At 36.9% G+C, this 18,255-nt stretch overlaps 1 protein-coding gene across 1 annotated transcript; it reads right to left on the bottom strand.

Moving 5' to 3' along the window:
• Positions 1-17,373: 17,373 nt before the first annotated feature.
• Positions 17,374-18,189, bottom strand: LOC113757393 (uncharacterized mitochondrial protein AtMg00310-like). The gene has a single exon (XM_027300708.1). The coding sequence runs from the start codon at positions 18,187-18,189 to the stop codon at positions 17,374-17,376; it is 816 nt and encodes a 271-aa protein (XP_027156509.1).
• Between the last annotated feature and the right edge of the window lie 66 nt (positions 18,190-18,255).

The raw sequence follows: 18,255 nt of genomic DNA, 5'->3' as shown, positions 1-18,255 counted from the left end.
ATGTTGGCGGCACAAAATCCAGGCCCAACGTGATTTTTGTGATGTTGGCGGCACAAAGTCCAGGCCCAACGTGATCTTTGTGATGTTGGCGGCACAAAATTCAGGCCCAACGGGATGTTGGTGACACAAAGTCCAGGCCCAACGGGATTTTTGTTAATGTCAGTGTGATAAGACCCAATCCCCAACGTGGGCCCTTCTTCTTTTTTCTTCCTTTTCTTTTTCGGCATCGGCCTTCCACCTCAATTGATGTTTCTCCATTGTTTTGAGCCATGAATACCTGCACAGGGGGGCTTACCAAAGTACAACATGCACTTAAATTGATGCACTTACTACTCATGAAAAAAATAGCCTGATTGATTCGAAAGTATATTATTTGACTCTTGGACGAAATTCCCAGATGTATTAAAAATTTTGCCCCAGTGTGGGCTTATTTTGTGAAATCTCACAATAAAAATTTGCCCCAGTGTGAGCCCATTTTGCAAAATCTCTCAAATGAAAATTTGCCCCAGTGTGGGTTCCTTTTGATTATAAAAAATTTGTTTGGATGACTCTCCATTTATTTTAAACAAAGTAAGAAACTATGTTTCCTAACAGAAGATTTCATGATGAATTTCTCGAAATAATACCAAATTACAGAAGATTTCTTCCTCATCTTAGCATCGATGCTTAGAGTAATGGGTCATCACTTCTTGTTAACTCGTCTTTCAGGACCAATCAAGTGATCTTATTTCTGATTTTGAGGTGACTAAGGAAAATGAGAAGTCAAGATTTTGTCTTGTTCTTGTGCCCAAAATTGTATGTAATCTATTCAACATCACATCTTAGTGAAAGCAAAGAGTTTGTCACCCTTATTTCTTAAGAAAACTTAGTCAACATATAAGCTTTATAAGCTTGCAACATATGGGTAGAAACGATAGCTAAACATGTGAAAACTGGTTATACCCTTATGATCACAAATGATTGATGGATTTCTTATGAGCATAATCCTTACTTTGGGTTGTCATGAAGGATAAATCAGCGATGGACTTTATGAGCTTGTAATGTGGTTTGAAAATGATAGTTAAAGAATAAGACTTTCAAGGACATTGCACCGAAGATCGCATTTCCAAAATTGCCCCTATTTTGAACTCAAAGATCTCAGATTTGGTGACTTTCATCATCACTTAACGGGGACTTCACCATCAAATCTTTTTCATTTCCTTTGCAATTATTTTTGCTTTTTCCTTTCCTTTTCTTTTCAAAGGTGCCCTGGCGGATTTTCAGACGATGAGTAATGTCAACTTCACAGCTAATCAATTCAAAAATACATCTAAACAATTTCCTAGCATCAGTATATGCGCATCACTTGCCAATTAATTAGAAAGTTTCTTAACAGAGATATTGCAAAGAACAGAAGTCAGGACTTTCGGCTTTTGTAATGGGGTCTGGTGGGGTGCTTAGAAAAGTTAAGGCTTGAAAGCGGATTTTCAAAAGTGGTTTAAATGATCTGAGATCGCATTATTATATCAACCCTTTTTAGGGTTAAATCAAAACTTGCCCCAGTTCATTCTTCATTAAGGCTTTTTCTTTCATTTTCCTCCTTTTCTTTTCTTTCCTTTCTTCTCTTTTCTGGCCTTCGGTCATTTCATGTTCACCGAGGTTTTCTTTTCTTTCATTTTCTTTATCTTTCGGCCTTTCTTCAAAAAATTAAATTTGCCCCTAGTTGGGATTTCCTTTTTCCCTTTCTTTTCAAAACTCAATTTACCCCAATGTGGGGTTTGCGATTCTCAGGGGTTGCCAAACGAAATAGCTTATTCTGAAGGTTCAAACGAGATAACTAGGGATAAAATGTTTGATTGGAAAGGAAGACGGCCTGACTTTCGTTCCATTCCTCACATTGACTCTGAAGGGAAACTTTCATTAATGTGAAATTTCTTGCATGTATCTGAATTAATTGACTGAGGAAGACTCTTGCTCATCCATAAGTGGTTCGTCAGACAAAACTCTTCCTTTTTCTTTTTCCGTCAAAATTGAAGCTCAGATAGTAATGGTAGAATCAAATTTTCCCAATTTAATTTTAGCATTTATGCTTTTCTTCCCCTTTTTCCAAATTCTCCAATCTCCTTCCCCATTGCGGGGTGCGATCATAAGTGCCTTTGAAAAGAACCACCCATTTTAGCTCAAATGAGGATGCAAGGGATAAGCAGTGTTTAGGTTGTAGAAACGATGGCCAAAGTATCATTCTTACGCCTCATGACAATCAAAGTAAATGAATTGCTCGTTGAGAATCCATTCCCTTTTGATATTTGAAAATCTTCCAATGTGGGGTAGTGATCATTAGGCTCTTATTTGAAATGAAATTATTCTTTTAAAGGCTCAAATGAGAGAGCAAATGATAAAATCTGTATAGATAGAGAAACGAATGTTCAAAGTATCATTCCAAATTTTCAAAACAAATAAGAATAATGTACATTTTTGCTTTCACTTAGATGTGAATTGAACCGGATTAGACACAGTGGACACTTTTAAACAAAGATTGTCCCAATTTGTAATTTATCAATCAATGTGACTGATTTATTGGGGGGCTAATAGAAGTAGGCAAAATATGAATTGTACAGTGAAGGAGAAAAAGGTATCGTATTGGGTCTTTTGAGTGACCTCTTTTAATTCTGAGCACTCTTATTGCATAGATCAGATCACCAATCTGGTGTATACATTTGTGAATTTTCAGGCAAAAGGTTGAAAAAATCTCGATTTAGTCTTATTTCTTAAAATTCATCATGAAATCTCCAATGAGCAAAATAAAGAATGAAATGTACATGAGTATATACAAAACAAATAATTGTCTGAATAAAAGCTTCATTATTGCCAATGTTTGAAAAATTTTAAAAGCAATACATATGAGGAAAATTCTAAAAAACTCCTTTGCACATGTATACACATTTTTCTCTCTTAATATCCCTTTTTTTCTTTGAACAATGAAACCTCTTAAATGTTTTACACGAGCGCTTTCAGATGAATTTCCAAATTTACATTGTAGGGCCTGCCCAAAATCAAGTAATACTTGTTATTTTCAAACTTTATTAGATCAAAATTGTTATCACATATAGAAAAATATTTTCGCCTTATTGAAACATTTTTTATGAATGCAGGGGAGGGGAGAAAATAAAAGAAAAATACCCCGAGTTAGTAAGTAAGACTATAAAATCGGTATGCATGTCCTATGGGGGAGCCCTTTTATGCCAAGGGTAGGTCTAGCATGAAAAATGCAATCCTCTAGGGTAGGCACTATACAATACTTGATGAATCCGGTCAACTCATTGAGTGAAAAATAATTTTAACAAATTTGGTCAATTGGAGTGAGAAGAAACATTTGTCCTAAAAATGAGGACAAAGTCCGAATGAATTGCTTGCTTTGATCATAAAATGATGTGTAAAAGAGTCTACTCTTGAAAGGATTGCAATGTCTCGACTAATTTATTCAGTGAACCTTAGACTTAAACCCTAAAGGGAATAAGCGGGTCAAATGAATAGGATGAAATTGATGATTTATTCAAAATCGACTTAGATTACCTTAAAAAGGGTAAACTGGTCAAATGAATTGAATGAAATTTGATTATTTATTCAAAATTGAATGGATAACCCTGAAATTGAATGAATTGACCAAATAAATTGGATGAATTTGATGGATAATTTGATCAAATGAATTGAATGGAAATGATGGTTTATTGGTAGTTTCAAAAAATCATTGCGATGCATTAGTCTACGAGTCTTCTAAAATCAAGATTTGGCCTTAATATGTTTATCATCTCAACAAAAAATCATTTGTAAATTTCTTCAAATTAATGTCCTTTATGCAAGGGATTTTTACCAGATATGTTAAAATGGCCAAAAGATGATTGTTAGATGCCCATATCCTAATGTGCAAAAATTGCTTTGTCGTCTTCGAAAAAATCAGATCCTACCTTACCTCGTGCACTACCCCTTCGGACAGTACAAGAAATATAACCGTGCAAGTCTCATTGGATTAAGTATCCGAGACACGAAGTGGTTTATTCCTATAACGTGGGATCCCCTAAATGGCATTCCCTTTCTATGGTTTATGCATGATGCCAGTTTATTAAAGCAGTAAAATATGCAATTGGAAATGAAACATGACCTAAGGGACCCTTTATTTGCCAGAGTAGGCCTAAAATGATATGGCATTATTAATCTATATATGCAATATACCAAAATCTTTAAACGTGCAATAACCTATTTACAAGGGTAGGTTCTAAAAGGAGATCATGCCAGACCTCTCATTTCCCAACGTTTGTGAATGCAAAAGACAAGAAACAAAGAAAGTTAGTTCAACACATAACACGTTGTGGCAATCAAGTAATAAATATAGAAAGCAAAAATAAGGAAAGAGGGTTGGAATCCCTCCCCTCATGCCTAGTGTCCCTAATTCAGGATAAGATCGATTCTACCCTAGGCAATTCTATTATGGATGCATGAGGCTTGGTTCATTAATGCATCTAGACTCGATAAGGCTTCGGCTCCCAAGCCTTCAGACCTAAAGGCGAAAGGTCATCACTCCCAGGGCCTTCGGTCGGTGGCTCGAGTGATCCCTTAGGTAGCGCTATGGGCGCAGAGCACACCATCCGCCTACTCAAGGCAATCGATCCTAATCCTACAAGGAGGTGTGGGAAACGCCCACGAAAAAGGAAAAAATAGGGTAAATAAGACTATGCATGCACGTATGAGGTGTTTTCTTATTGATGGGAGGGATTGTACGATCAGATGCGGTCGAAGGTTCTAGGATAACTACCCCCCATCCCCAAAATGCAATCGTGAAACAAGCAAAAGTAAACAAATAAATGAACCATCCATTCATCATATACATAGTGTGCGCAGAGTGATTATGCGCGTGATAGATGCAAAATCCCTAAAAAGAGAAAAAGGGCAAAAGGAAAAGAAGAATGCAACCCTAAACATCCAAATGCGATATATGAGAAGGTTAAAAGAAGCAAAAGATTGACTAAATCAAATTTACTCGGACTCTCTAAGTCCCCAGTGGAGTCGCCAACTGTCGCGCCCCATTTTTTAAGAAAAATAAAGTAGTTTAGGAAAATGACTTTTGATTGATTTTTGGTTGGAAAATGAATTTTTGATTTAAAAAGAAAATGAAAAACATGGGTCTAAATGGGACATGAAAATGCGACAATTTGACCCAAAATATAGTTTAAAAAGGGTTTATTGAATGAAAAATGGAGTCGCCACTTGGTATAGAGTTAAGGTGTACCAAGTCACCTAAAATGAAATTTTAAAGAAAAAATGGAAAAATCCTTTTTAAACGACTCCAAATCTACGTAAATCAAAGAAAAAGGTTCGGGAGTCACATTTTGTAAGGCCCAAAGACAACCTAAGAGGGGGGGTGAATTAGGTTGATTAAAATCTTAATCAAATTTATGCAATTTTTCTTTAATAAAAATTTACCTTCTTTTCTAGTAATAATCAACCAAGTAGATTAGAAGAAGAGAGCAATGTTGATTAGAAAAACAAGTATAGATAAGCAATGAGAATTTTATTAAACAAAAAGAAATAAGATAGAATATCAAACCGATTGTCTACCAAGCTTTCCTCAAACTTGAAGACCAATCACTAGGTTGAGCAACTTCTCTTTGATGAAAGATGATCAACTAGATGTACAATGGAGGGAGCACTTCCTCCTTGCCCTAAGCCTCACTTAGTCAAGCTAAGAAGTTTTACAAACACTCAGATAACCCTCAACAAAGCTACACTAATGAAACTTTCAACCACAAGAGAAATGCTCACAAGAAATTCACACCACTTGGAGAACAAATCTAGCTTTGGAGACTATTTTCTAGCTAAAATATCTCTTGAGATCTTGTAAACAAAGTGTGCAAAAGTCCTCATCTGATTCAGAATCGTTTGTATTTAAAGGGAACCAAAAATGGGCTTCATTAATACTTCCAACGGATAGAAGGCAGATGAAGAGTTAGCTAGCCGTTGGGGCTGTCGGACGTCCGACGGCTTAGTCATCGTCCGATCCCATCGTCCGAAAATCAGTCAAGTTGTTGTTCGGACGTCCGATGGGATTTTATCGTCCGAGCTTCTGTGTCCGAACGTCGTCCAGAGAGTTATCAAATCTTCGTGAAATTTTTAGGATGTCCGATGAGATTGATGTGCGTCCGAAGCATGCGTCCGATCCTTCAGGACGTCCGATGCTTCCTTACGAGCGTCCGACAGAGTCTTGGCAGAGAGTCATCAACACTTTGTGGAATTTTTAGGACGTCCGACACGATCAATGTGCGTCCGAAGAGTACGTCCGATCCATCCGGACGTCCGATGCTTCCTCACAAGCGTCCGACAGAATTTCCTTCTTGATGTTCTTCATCCTTTCGGACGTCCGACAGATTCCTTCGGACGTCCGACATGAGTGTCCTGTTTTTGCTTCTTCTTTTGGTTGATTTTCATTTCTTGACATATTCGTACCTGATTCTTTGATAGGCAAAAAACACTTATATTTGAAGAGAGTTAGATAAACATTTCAAAGTCCTTTGTGATCATCAAAACCAAGAATAACATTCTCCCCCTTTTTGATGATGACAAAACAATGGTTTGAAATGAGATTTGATGATTGCAATATAAGCTCCCCCTTTCTCAATTGACAAAAACTCCCCCTTACTTAGTGGATCATAGAGCAAAAATTTGAAAAACTCCCCCTCACTTGGCTACCCTACCAAATTAATCAATTATCCAAAAACATAACAATTAAGCAGCCAACATCCAACATTTTACCAATTCAATCCATCAAGCCAATTCAATTAAATCATCAATCAATCCAATCCAGTCCTCTCCCCCTTTTTGTCATCACAAAAGGCCAATCAATCACATATATCACGGAGAATCAATAACAAAAACATTCATCACATCCACACATTCAAAATACTTAAACATCCATCCACATATCCATAACCATTACAGCCATAATCATCCATCAAAAAGTACTTAAACGAACATAATATAAACATAAGCATTACATCTACATATCCATTGTTGAACACCACATGAAATAGTCAAACAAAATGCAAATGACCCAATGTGATCCTAAATGGTGAACTAGGTGGATCCAGGTGTCCTTCGAGAAAGCTGATATTGGGAGAGGTCCTCCTCTTCAGTTTCTTCATCATCTGCAGCAGCTTCTTCAACAGGAGCCTTGCCTTTATCTGATGTGGAAGGGTCATGAGGAGTCACTGGAGTTGACGAGCTCGGGTCTGGAATTGATGAACTTGGATCAGTGGGGCGTGGCTCTTTGCCATGGGAAACTTCCTCAACCACAGGGGGGGAAAAAGAAGGTTCTTTTTGTCTAGGTAGGCTGTTTGTTGCTCAGAGGACATGGTGAGCATTAGACCATGTTCCATAAGAAGAACATGCTGTTTGAGTTCACGAAGGAGCTCAATCACTTCATCATTGGAGGAGGAAGATGCCTTAGTGGCAGACTTCCTAGGATGAATGGGAGTGAGTGCAACAGATGAAGGATCATGTGCAGCCTTAGACCTATGTTCACTCGATGATGCCCCCTTATAAACCCATAGATTATCCTTAAAGACAAGATTTTTCCTTTCAAAATATCCTTTGGTAAAGGCATAAGAAGATGCTTCTTTGGGACAAACACCTAGAATTGGTACTTTGTAAAACTCAAAAATCTTTTGAAGAAATTTTCCATAAGATAATTTTCTGCGAGAATCAGTGGCATAGCGAAGTAAAAACTTGCACATGACAAAACCAAAATCAATGCGAATCTTTTCTCGAAAACAGTAAAAGAGATACAACTCCATTTTGTTTGCATCTGTTCTATGGCCATCAGTAGGCACAAGCAGGTTTGAAATGATTGAAAATGCAATTAGATTCACAGGGGCAAGATCATTCAGTTTAGCATCAGCAGGGGAAGAAAAACTTCTTTTAAAATAATTCAGCATCTTAGCCCCATAAAAATGATTATCAGCAGTAGGGTGCTCTTCATAGGAAAAGAAATTTACAATTTTACTCTTGCATCCACGTTCAATAGTGGTATTTAAGATGGCATTCACAGTTTCAGGATCAAGAACTAAGTCTTCCCCATTTACCCTGGACATGATTTCAGTGTGATCAGTGCCTTTCCTAAGATTTGCAAAGAATTGATACAGCAATTCAGGGTAATAAACATTGGGCATAGAAATGAGATGTGACCATTTCTGGAAAGAAAACAGACTCAGAATGGATTCTAAACCTATTTGGCGAAATTCAGAAGAATTGACAGTGCGTTGAGGGATGACACATTTCTGGGATATCCAGGAGTGTTTGTCTTTTGCAGCATCATCAAAGAATGTAGGGACTGTGGTTGATTTTGGAGGCGGTTGAGATGAGGTTCCCTGTCCAGATTCAGGCTGAGGAGTGGGTTGTGGTGTAGGCTGTGACATTTGACCCTTTACAGCTCCCCTCTTGAAGCGTTTGGATGATCGTTTGACCGTAGGAAGATCATCATCCTCATCCCTGAGTGGATGCTTGCGTCCGGCAGTGACCTTCCCTCCTCTTAGATTCACCATTGTGCGAAATGTGTGGAATGAAGGATGAAAATGATGCACGCAGTAGTATGGAAGTGAATCACACAGAAATTTTGGGACAAAAAGGCTTTGAAGAAGATTTGACAGAGCGGTTATGAGAAAGTAGGGTTTTGAGGGAAATTTGGGAATTTGCGAAATGTTATGCGATTCGGTGAAATGATCAGGAGAAACGAGTCGCAATCGATCAGGAAAAGTTTTGGTTGAGTCAATTTGGGAATGAGAGCTTCAGAATGGTATGAATTTGAGAGTGAGAGACGAGAGAGTTTTCGTCCGAGAGGAAATAGAAGAAGAAGAGTTTGAAGCAAATGAGGAAGAAAGTTACTTTAAAAAGTGTACCGTTGCACTGTCGGACGGCCGAACGAAGTCGTGCGTCCGACATCTTCGTCCGAACAGGTGTTTTCTGGAAAAAATAGCTGAAGAACATTATCGGACGTCCGTTCATCTTCTTTCGGACGTCCGAAGGCTTTGAAAAATTTTAAGATGATTTTTCGATTATCCTTAATTTTGATCTTAGATGAATGAACTGATCTAATGGCAAAGCTTTTGTAAAAATATCAGCAAATTGATCTTTAGAACAAACATAATTTACACATACTTCACCTTTTTGAACAAGATCGCGAATAAAGTGATGCTTTATATCTATATGCTTTGTCCTAGAATGTTGAATTGGATTTTTGGTCAAATTGATAGCACTAGTATTATCACAGAATATAGGCATGCAGTCATATGATAATCCAAAATCATTCAAGGTATGCTTCATCCATAAAAGTTGAGCACAACATGCACTAGCGGCAATATATTCCGCTTCGGTTGTAGACAAAGAGATTGCATTTTGTTTCTTGCTAAACCAAGAGACTAAGCAATTACCAAGAAAGTGACAAGTTCCACTAGTACTCTTTCTATTCACACGACAACCTCCAAAATCAGCATCCAAATATCCATATAGTGCAAACTCACTAGATCTAGCATACCAAAGACCATAGTCTAATGTACCTTTCAAATACCTAAAAATCCTTTTAACAGCATTCAAATGTGATTCTTTTGGACAAGATTGAAATCTAGCACACAAGCAAACAGCAAACATAATATCGGGTCTACTTGCGGTTAAATAAAGTAAGCTTCCAATCATACCTCTATAGTGCTTTTCATCCACATGTTTACCTTCTTCATCTTTGTCAAGTTTTGTTGAAGTGCACATTGGAGTTCCAACTTGCTTTGAATCCTCCATGCCAAATCTTTTCAGCAATTCCTTAGTGTATTTTGCTTGATTTATGAAACTGCCCTCTATGGCTTGATGTATTTGAAGTCCAAGGAAGAAATTTAATTCTCCCATCATACTCATTTCAAATTCACTTTGCATAATGGTGGAAAAATCCTTGCATAGATACTCATTAGTAGCACCAAAAATAATATCATCTACATATATTTGCACAATAAGGAGTTCATTTAGCACTTGCTTAGTAAACAGTGTGGTGTCCACAACTCCTCTTTTGAAATTATTTTCAATCAAGAAACCACTCAATCTTTCATACCAAGCTCTTGGAGCTTGTTTTAGCCCATACAATGCTTTTGAGAGTTTAAACACATGATTTGGAAATTTTGAATTTTCAAAACCGGGGGGTTGATCCACATATACTTCTTGATCAATAAAATCGTTTAAGAAGGCACTTTTAACATCCATTTGAAACAGTTTAAAACCTTTGAAGCAAGCAAAAGCAAGAAGCATTCTAATTGATTCTAATCTAGCTACGGGAGCAAATGTTTCATCAAAATCAATTCCTTCTTCTTGAGCATACCCTTTTGCGACTAATCTAGCTTTATTTCTTACAACTACACCTTTATCATCCAACTTATTTCTAAATACCCACTTAGTGCCAATGATAGGGTGATTTTGAGGTCTATCAACTAGTGTCCAAACCTCATTTCTTTCAAATTGATTGAGTTCCTCTTGCATTGCCAAAATCCAGTTTTCATCCTTTAAGGCATCATTGATATTTTTAGGTTCAAAAAGAGAAACTAAAGCAAAATTGTCTATCAATTTCTTAGATGAGGAACGAGTGTTTACCTTCTCGGATGGATCACCAATTATAAGTTCTTTTGGATGATTTTGGCTAAATTTCCAAGCCTTGGGAAGATCTTTGAATGAATCATCATTTTTGTCCTCATCTTCCCTTTCTTGATCTTCATGAGCTTCATTCTCCATTTCCTTTGCTTCCGGTTCAGAATTTCCTCCATCTCCAATTTTTAGCTTTTCCATTCCTTCACGAACACCTACATCATCATCCTCACACGAACTTTTGGAATTATCATCATTAGTTTCATCAAATGTTATGTGTATGGCTTCTTCTATCACAAGAGTCCTTCTATTAAAGACTCTATATCCTCTTTTGTTCTCACAATATCCCAAAAATATTCCTTCATCAGATTTTTTCTCAAACTTACCAAGATGTTCCTTTAAATTTAAAATAAAACATTTACAACCAAAGACTTTGAAATATCCAACCGTAGGTTTCTTATCAAAAATCAGTTCATAAGATGTTTTATTCAAAATGGGTCTCAAAAGGATTCTGTTCATCACATAACATGCAGTGTTTACCGCTTCAGCCCAAAGGTATTTTGGCAAACTACATTCACTTAACATAGTTCTAGCAGCCTCTTGTAGTGTCCTATTTTTCCTTTCTACAACACCATTTTGTTGTGGAGTTCTTGCAATTGAAAACTCATGTGTTATGCCATTATGATCACAGAAATCTGGAAAACCACAATACTTGAATTCCGTTCCATTATCACTTCTAATCCTAACAATTTTTAAGCCAAGCAGATTTTGCACTTTAGCAAACAATGAAGTGAAATTCTTGAAGGCATCATCCTTATGAGCAAGAAATATCACCCAAGTATATCTAGAATAATCATCCACAATCACAAAGCAGTATTTCTTACCTCCCAAGCTAGTGATTTGAGTAGGACCAAATAAGTCAAGATGCAAGAGTTCTAAAGGTTTAGAAGTTGATACACACTTCTTTGGTTTAAAAGAAACTTTTGTTTGCTTTCCAAATTGACATGCATCACAAATTTTATCCTTTTCAAAACAGATTTTTGGCAAGCCTCTAACCAGCTCCTTTTTCGAAATTTCCTTTAGTAAATCCATGTTAAAATGACAAAGTCTCCTATGCCACAACCAAGGATCTTCATTTGAAGCTTTAAGACATTTGAAGCTAGAAGAATCAATTTTATCAAGAACCACAATATATATGTCGTTAAACCTCTTACCTTTGAACACAACATTATATTTGGAATCAAGCACAATGCATTCATGCTTTTTAAACAACACATTCAAGTCTTTATCACACAATTGACTAACACTAAGCAAGTTATAACCTAAATTATCAACTAAGAGCACATTATGAACAAAAGTTTCACCATCCTTACCAACATCACCTATTCCAATTGTCTTAGCTTTCACATCATCACCAAATGTCACCTTTCCACTTGATTTTGATTTTAGCTTTATGAACAAGGAGGGATCACCGGTCATATGCCTTGAGCAGCCACTATCAATAAACCATTTGGACTTGTTTGAGCCTTTTTCCTGAAAAGAGAAAGTGTTTGGTATCCTTTTTAATTTTTGGGTCCACAATAGTTAGCATTGTGTCTAACTAACCACATGCATCTCATCCCTTTGTTCAGATTTCTTTTCACATAGCAATCTCCTTTCAAGTGCCCTTTTTGACAACAAAAATCACACATAATGGAAGAGTCCTTAACATGTAATGGTTTGACATATCTCAAACAACTTCTTCTATGTGTTGTGAAACCATGTGCATTTTTGTTGTATGCTAATGTTCTTTGATGAGCAGTGAGAAAGGTAGATGACATGTTTTTTTTGAGAAAATCTTGCTTTCTTGCTTTCAAAGTCTCATCCAAGTTGTCCATTCTTTTCTTCAAATCACCATGTCTTTCCTTCAGCATTTCACAAATACTTGTCTTTCTATCAAGCTCATTTTGAACATCAAATCCGGCTCTTACAAGACATTCATTGTCAGTCTTTAGTTGTTTATTTTGTTGAAGAAGACTTGCATTTTCATGAATGAGAAAAGCAATTTTCTGTTTTAGCTGCTTGTTTTTATCATAAGATTCCTTCAAGGCATTATGCAGTTTTTCAACAAAGGATTCAAGATCATCATCTTCTTCATCATCACTTTCAGATTGAGAGTGTATGGAAGTTACCTCATTATCTCCAATAGCCATGAAGGCCATTTGAGCTGATTCTTCCTCTTCTTCAACTTTCCCTTCGGAGTTGCATTCATTCCAAGTAATCTGGAAGTTGTTGAATCTTGGCTTTCGATCAGCTTTCCCATCTTTCATTTTCTTCATGGGGCATTCGTTTGCATAGTGTCCAGGCTGTCCACATTCATAGCATTTGTCCACTTGCTTCTTGTTGAATTCTTGTTTTCCTTTGTTCCTTGCATTTGATGAATAATTTTGGAATTGATTGCTAGGTCCTCCCCTTCTAAACTTCCTTTTATTCAAGATTCTCTTGAAGCCCCTTGTGATGAGAGCAAGATCATTATCATCACCATCCGAGTCTTCATCATCCAAGTGAGCTGGATCATCTTCACCTTGAGTAGTCTTTAGAGCAATGTTTCTCTTTGCTCTAGCATCCTCTTCCTCCTGCACTTTAGATTTCAACTTCAACTCATAAGAGGTTAGTGAGTTAATGAGAGATTCAATAGGCACAAAATTTAGATCCTTAGCCTCCTCTATTGCAGTCACTTTATTTTCCCATTCTTTGCCCAATGCATTGAGAATTTTCCTGTTCTTCTCTCCCAAGGTGTACTCTTTGCCCAACACCTCGAGATCTTTAATCAAGTCATTGAACCTGCAATACATTTTGTCAATATCCTCAAGAGATTCAATTTTAAATGATTCATACTTTGTGACCAAGATAGCCTTTTTCTGTTCTCTCACGTTGTCACCACCCTCATGGATTTCTCTTAGCTTATCCCACATTTCTTTGGCCGATTTACAGCCTTTTACTCTAATTGATTCATTTGAATCTAAGGCACTATAAAGAACATTCATGGCTTTGGCATTCAATGTGAGATTAGTCCTATCTTGAGCATTCATTTCAGCTCTCGTTTTTGGCCGAAGCAAACCTGTATCTGCATCAAGAAAGTTAGCTTCATGCGGTCCTTCACTCACAATAAACCATAGCTCAATATCAATAGATTGCAAAAAGATAATCATCCTTTTTTTCTAGCTAACATAATTGGAGCCACTAAACATGGGAGGCCTAGTAACAGATTGCCCCTCAACAAACATAGCATGACTGGTTGTCATCTTTACTCCAAGCCGCTTGAGCTTAATCTCTAGGAGACCAAGCTCTGATACCAATTGTAAGGCCCAAAGACAACCTAAGAGGGGGGGTGAATTAGGTTGATTAAAATCTTAATCAAATTTATGCAATTTTTCTTTAATAAAAATTTACCTTCTTTTCTAGTAATGATCAACCAAGTAGATTAGAAGAAGAGAGCAATGTTGATTAGAAAGACAGGTATAGATAAGCAATGAGAATTTTATTAAACAAAAAGAGAAAGATAGAATATCAAACCGATTGTCTACCAAGCTTTCCTCAAACTTGAAGACCAATCACTAGGTTGAGCAACTTCTCTTCGATGAAAGATGATCAACTAGATGTACAATGGAGGGAGCACTTCCTCCTTGCCCTAAGCCCCACTTAGACAAGCTAAGAAGTTTTACAATCACTCAGATAACCCTCAACAAAGTTACACTAATGAAACTTTCAACCACAAGAGAAATGCTCACAAGAAATTCACACCACTTGGAGAACAAATCTAGCTTTGGAGACTATTTTCTAGCTAAAATATCTCTTGAGATCTTGTAAACAAAGTGTGCAAAAGTCATTGTCTGATTCAGAATCGTTTGTATTTAAAGGGAACCAAAAATGGGTTTCATTAATACTTCCAACGGATAGAAGGCAGATGAAGAGTCAGCTAACCGTTGGGGCTGTCGGACGTCCGACAGCTTAGTCATCGTCCGATCCCATCGTCAGAAAATCAGTCAAGTTGTTGTTCGGACGTCCGATGGGATTTTATCGTCCGAGCTTCTGTGTCCGAACGTCGTACAGAGAGTTATCAAAGCTTCGTGGAATTTTTAGGACGTCCGATGAGATTGATGTGCATCCGAAGCATGCGTCCTATCCTTCAGGACGTCCGATGCTTCCTTACGAGCGTCCGACAGAGTTTCCTTCTTGATGTTCTTCATCCTTTCGGACGTCCGACAGATTCCTTCGGACGTCCGACATAGTGTCCTGTTTTTGCTTCTTCTTTTGGTTGATTTTCATTTCTTGACATATTCGTACCTGATTCTTTGATAGGCAAAAAACACTTATATTTGAAAAGAGTTAGATAAACATTTCAAAGTACTTTGTGATCATCAAAACTAAGAATAACATAATCTGATTAAAACTTAAGTTAATTTGTTAAATATAAGTTGGAATGATCATGTAATCCAATTAAATTATATCTCTCCAAAATTTAGAGTTTGAAAAATCTATTAAAAATATTTCAACCTTATAATCGTAGACAGAGGACTTATTCCCTTAGTCAACCTTATAAAATAATGCCAAATCCATAGAAAAAGCTCAAAATTCATCCATAATGCCGCGTGTCAGCAAGGAAAGTTGCTGAAGTAACTTTGGACCTTTGCTTATATTATAGTAAGATAAGATATCTTTTTGCGTTCACATTTGAAACAATCATACTCCACATATTAATTCTACACCTTTTACATCTCTTGCAGCTAGTTTGGGAGTTTGAAACAGAAAAGAAAAGAAGAGAAAGCTTAAATTAGAAAAGAAAGAGAAAAAGAGATTGTAATATCTCTTTGTGCTGTTTGAGAGTTTTCAGAGAGAAAGATAATGAAATAATTTTCCTTTATTGGAAGTAATGAAAAGCCAAAGGAAAAGATTATATTTTACATAAGTGACCTTGAAGTTTGAAATTCACATAATATAAGAAAACGTTATATTATAATCTTTATAAGGGCAAAATTGGTATGTTAAAATATTTACTTACTCACTTTCCTTTCTCGCGCTTTCCATCCAATTTTGGGCTAACGGTTTTCGTAGCTTGAAAAGGATGTGAGATCCCTTCCTTTCTTTCCATTTCTTTCCTAGTAAAACTCCTAAATGCCAGAAAAATTTCACTTTCTCTCTTAGTCCTTTCTTTTCTCACCAAATCCGTCCTCCCAAATTGGCTATTAATGTCACAAGTTGGCTATTGGTAGGAATGGCAATGGGGCCCTTCCCCTGTCCAGCTGCTTCTTTTGCCTCCATTACTTACTCCTCTCATCCCACAAATAAAAAATGCATATTTCAATTTGAGTCGTTCGACTCAATTTTACTTGTACTCTTGTTGGATAAAGTTCCACCCATTTTTTTGGGGATTGAGTCAAAGTTTCGACAGGTGGGAACGTTTCAATTGGGAATATTTCAATTCATTGTTTTAGTCTTATTGCATCTTAGAGATAACAATAAATGCAACCATCACAGCTTCCTTTTCCAGACATCAGACCAATACATTTTTGTTAAACCAATCAAGAAAAACTTGACCAAATAAAGTGGAATGCTCCGGCCAAAAAAGACCAAAAAAGTAGAATGCAATGTCTTGTCATCTTTGTAGGTCTAGTAGCATAAAGTATGTAGTACTAAGTACCAATAAGCTAGATTTCCTTTTTTGTTTCGAAAACGATTAATTTGTATTGATGGGCAAAATATGTACACTTATATGAGCAAAGGCTCAATTGATTCTATACAAAAGTGCTAAACACACTGAAGATTAATCGATTCCTCATCTTGAAAAATGCCTAAAGCATAATCACTAATCAATTGACATCTATCATCTATACCCCTATCAAAACAAAAGGAGCATTTCTGGAATAAGGACCTCAAGTTATTGATGTCATCAATTAATGTTGCCATTCTGCTGTCCCTGGTCTTCTTGGACATTATCTTCTTCAGCAATTGGTTGATGAGGACATGTGCTATTATTTCCTTCAACTACTTTCTTTTGGCCTTGATGATGGCCAGTTTAACAGCTTCACCAGTGTACAATAGTTGATTTCCTGAGCTTCTATCATTAAGTGCCTAGGCTATCACTACCTGGTTATGGCTGTTTGTTGCAATGATCCCCATTCCAACTCTGCTTGATTCTTTTTTCATTTGAGTTGTTACACGAATTTGAATTCCTGCATTCCCCTCAGTTACAGCTACTGATTCATCCCTTACTCAACTAGTATCAGCAGAGTTCATTCTTTCTTTCTTTTCCATGGCTATTACATGCTCCTGCAATTCCTTTTGTGCTTTTTGAATAGTTTTCATTGGATGTCTTTGTTTGGCATTGAACTCCCAGTCATTTCTATTTTTCTAGATTTGCCACAGTGTATTGGCTATCAGCTCAATATGATCCATGCCATTTATCCCGCTTGTTGCTCCTATAATGGCATTCCACCAAGTGAAAAAATTCCCTGCATGCTCTTCTATTCCATCCCATTGTACTGATGACATTTTCCATACCTCTTGAGCTTTCCTACAATGGAAGAGTACATGCTCAACAGATTCTTCTTGCTCTCTATATCCTTTATAGATTGGATCACCTTTCTATGTTCTTTTATGTATTAGTCCATTTACTGGCAAGGCACCATTGACACACCTTTAGATGAAGTGTTTTATCTTACATTTGATGTTAAGCTTCCACAGTACCTTCTATGTTTTCCAGCAGGAGTTAAGTAAGCTTGTTTCACCCTTTGCTCCTCTTCTCTCCCACTGATCAATTGACCATTTGCATAGTTCCTTGTAGCTTGATTTGACAATGTGTATTCCATTTTCACTATGAATCCAGTAATTGCAGTTATCTCTCTCTGAAATGCTGATGGGGATTTCCAAGATTCTTTTTGCATCCATTTGGTTGAAAGTCCTTAGAACTATTGGTTTCTTCCATCTAAAGCCACCGATAAGTTCATCTACCATCATCAGGGTGCTATGCTGAGGTCTCCCAAAAGTGACTTTGACCTTCGAATTCTCAAGGATCCAATTATCCTCCCAAATTTTAGTAGCCTTGCCATTTCCCATCCTCTTCCTTGTTCCTTTTTCCACAAAGTCTCTTACTCCCATTATGCTTTGCCAGATCCAGGAAGCATTCTTAGGTATTTTGCACTTAAAAATTGATTCCCTATAGAAGTACTTTGCCCTCAGAACCTTACTGACTAAGAGGTTTGGGCTTGAGATCAGTCTCCATACTTGTTTTGCCAGTAGTGCTTTGTTGAATTTCTGAAGGGCCTTGAATTCCAAGCCTCCCCATTTTTTCTTCTTAGTCAGCTTACTCCATGAGCACCAATGCATCTTGTTTTCTCCTTCAGCTTCTCTCCACCAGTAATTGGCTAATATGGAGGTTACTTCTTTGCTAAGTTTGTTTGGTAGTTTAAAGCAGGACATTGTGTAGACATGCATAGCCATTGATACAGCTTTCAATAAAATCTCCTTCCCACCTTGACTGAGTAATTTCTTCTTCCAGCTATTCATTCTATTCTTGATGCTATCTTTGATGTAGTCAAAGACTTGCTCTTTAGATCTTATTACCAACATGGG

This window comes from Coffea eugenioides, unplaced genomic scaffold (assembly GCF_003713205.1).
Source record: "Coffea eugenioides isolate CCC68of unplaced genomic scaffold, Ceug_1.0 ScVebR1_3039;HRSCAF=4178, whole genome shotgun sequence".
Lineage (NCBI taxonomy): Eukaryota > Viridiplantae > Streptophyta > Magnoliopsida > Gentianales > Rubiaceae > Coffea > Coffea eugenioides.
The sequence above is the reverse complement of the archived record's forward strand: the minus strand, read 5'-3'. Positions and strand labels throughout refer to the sequence as shown.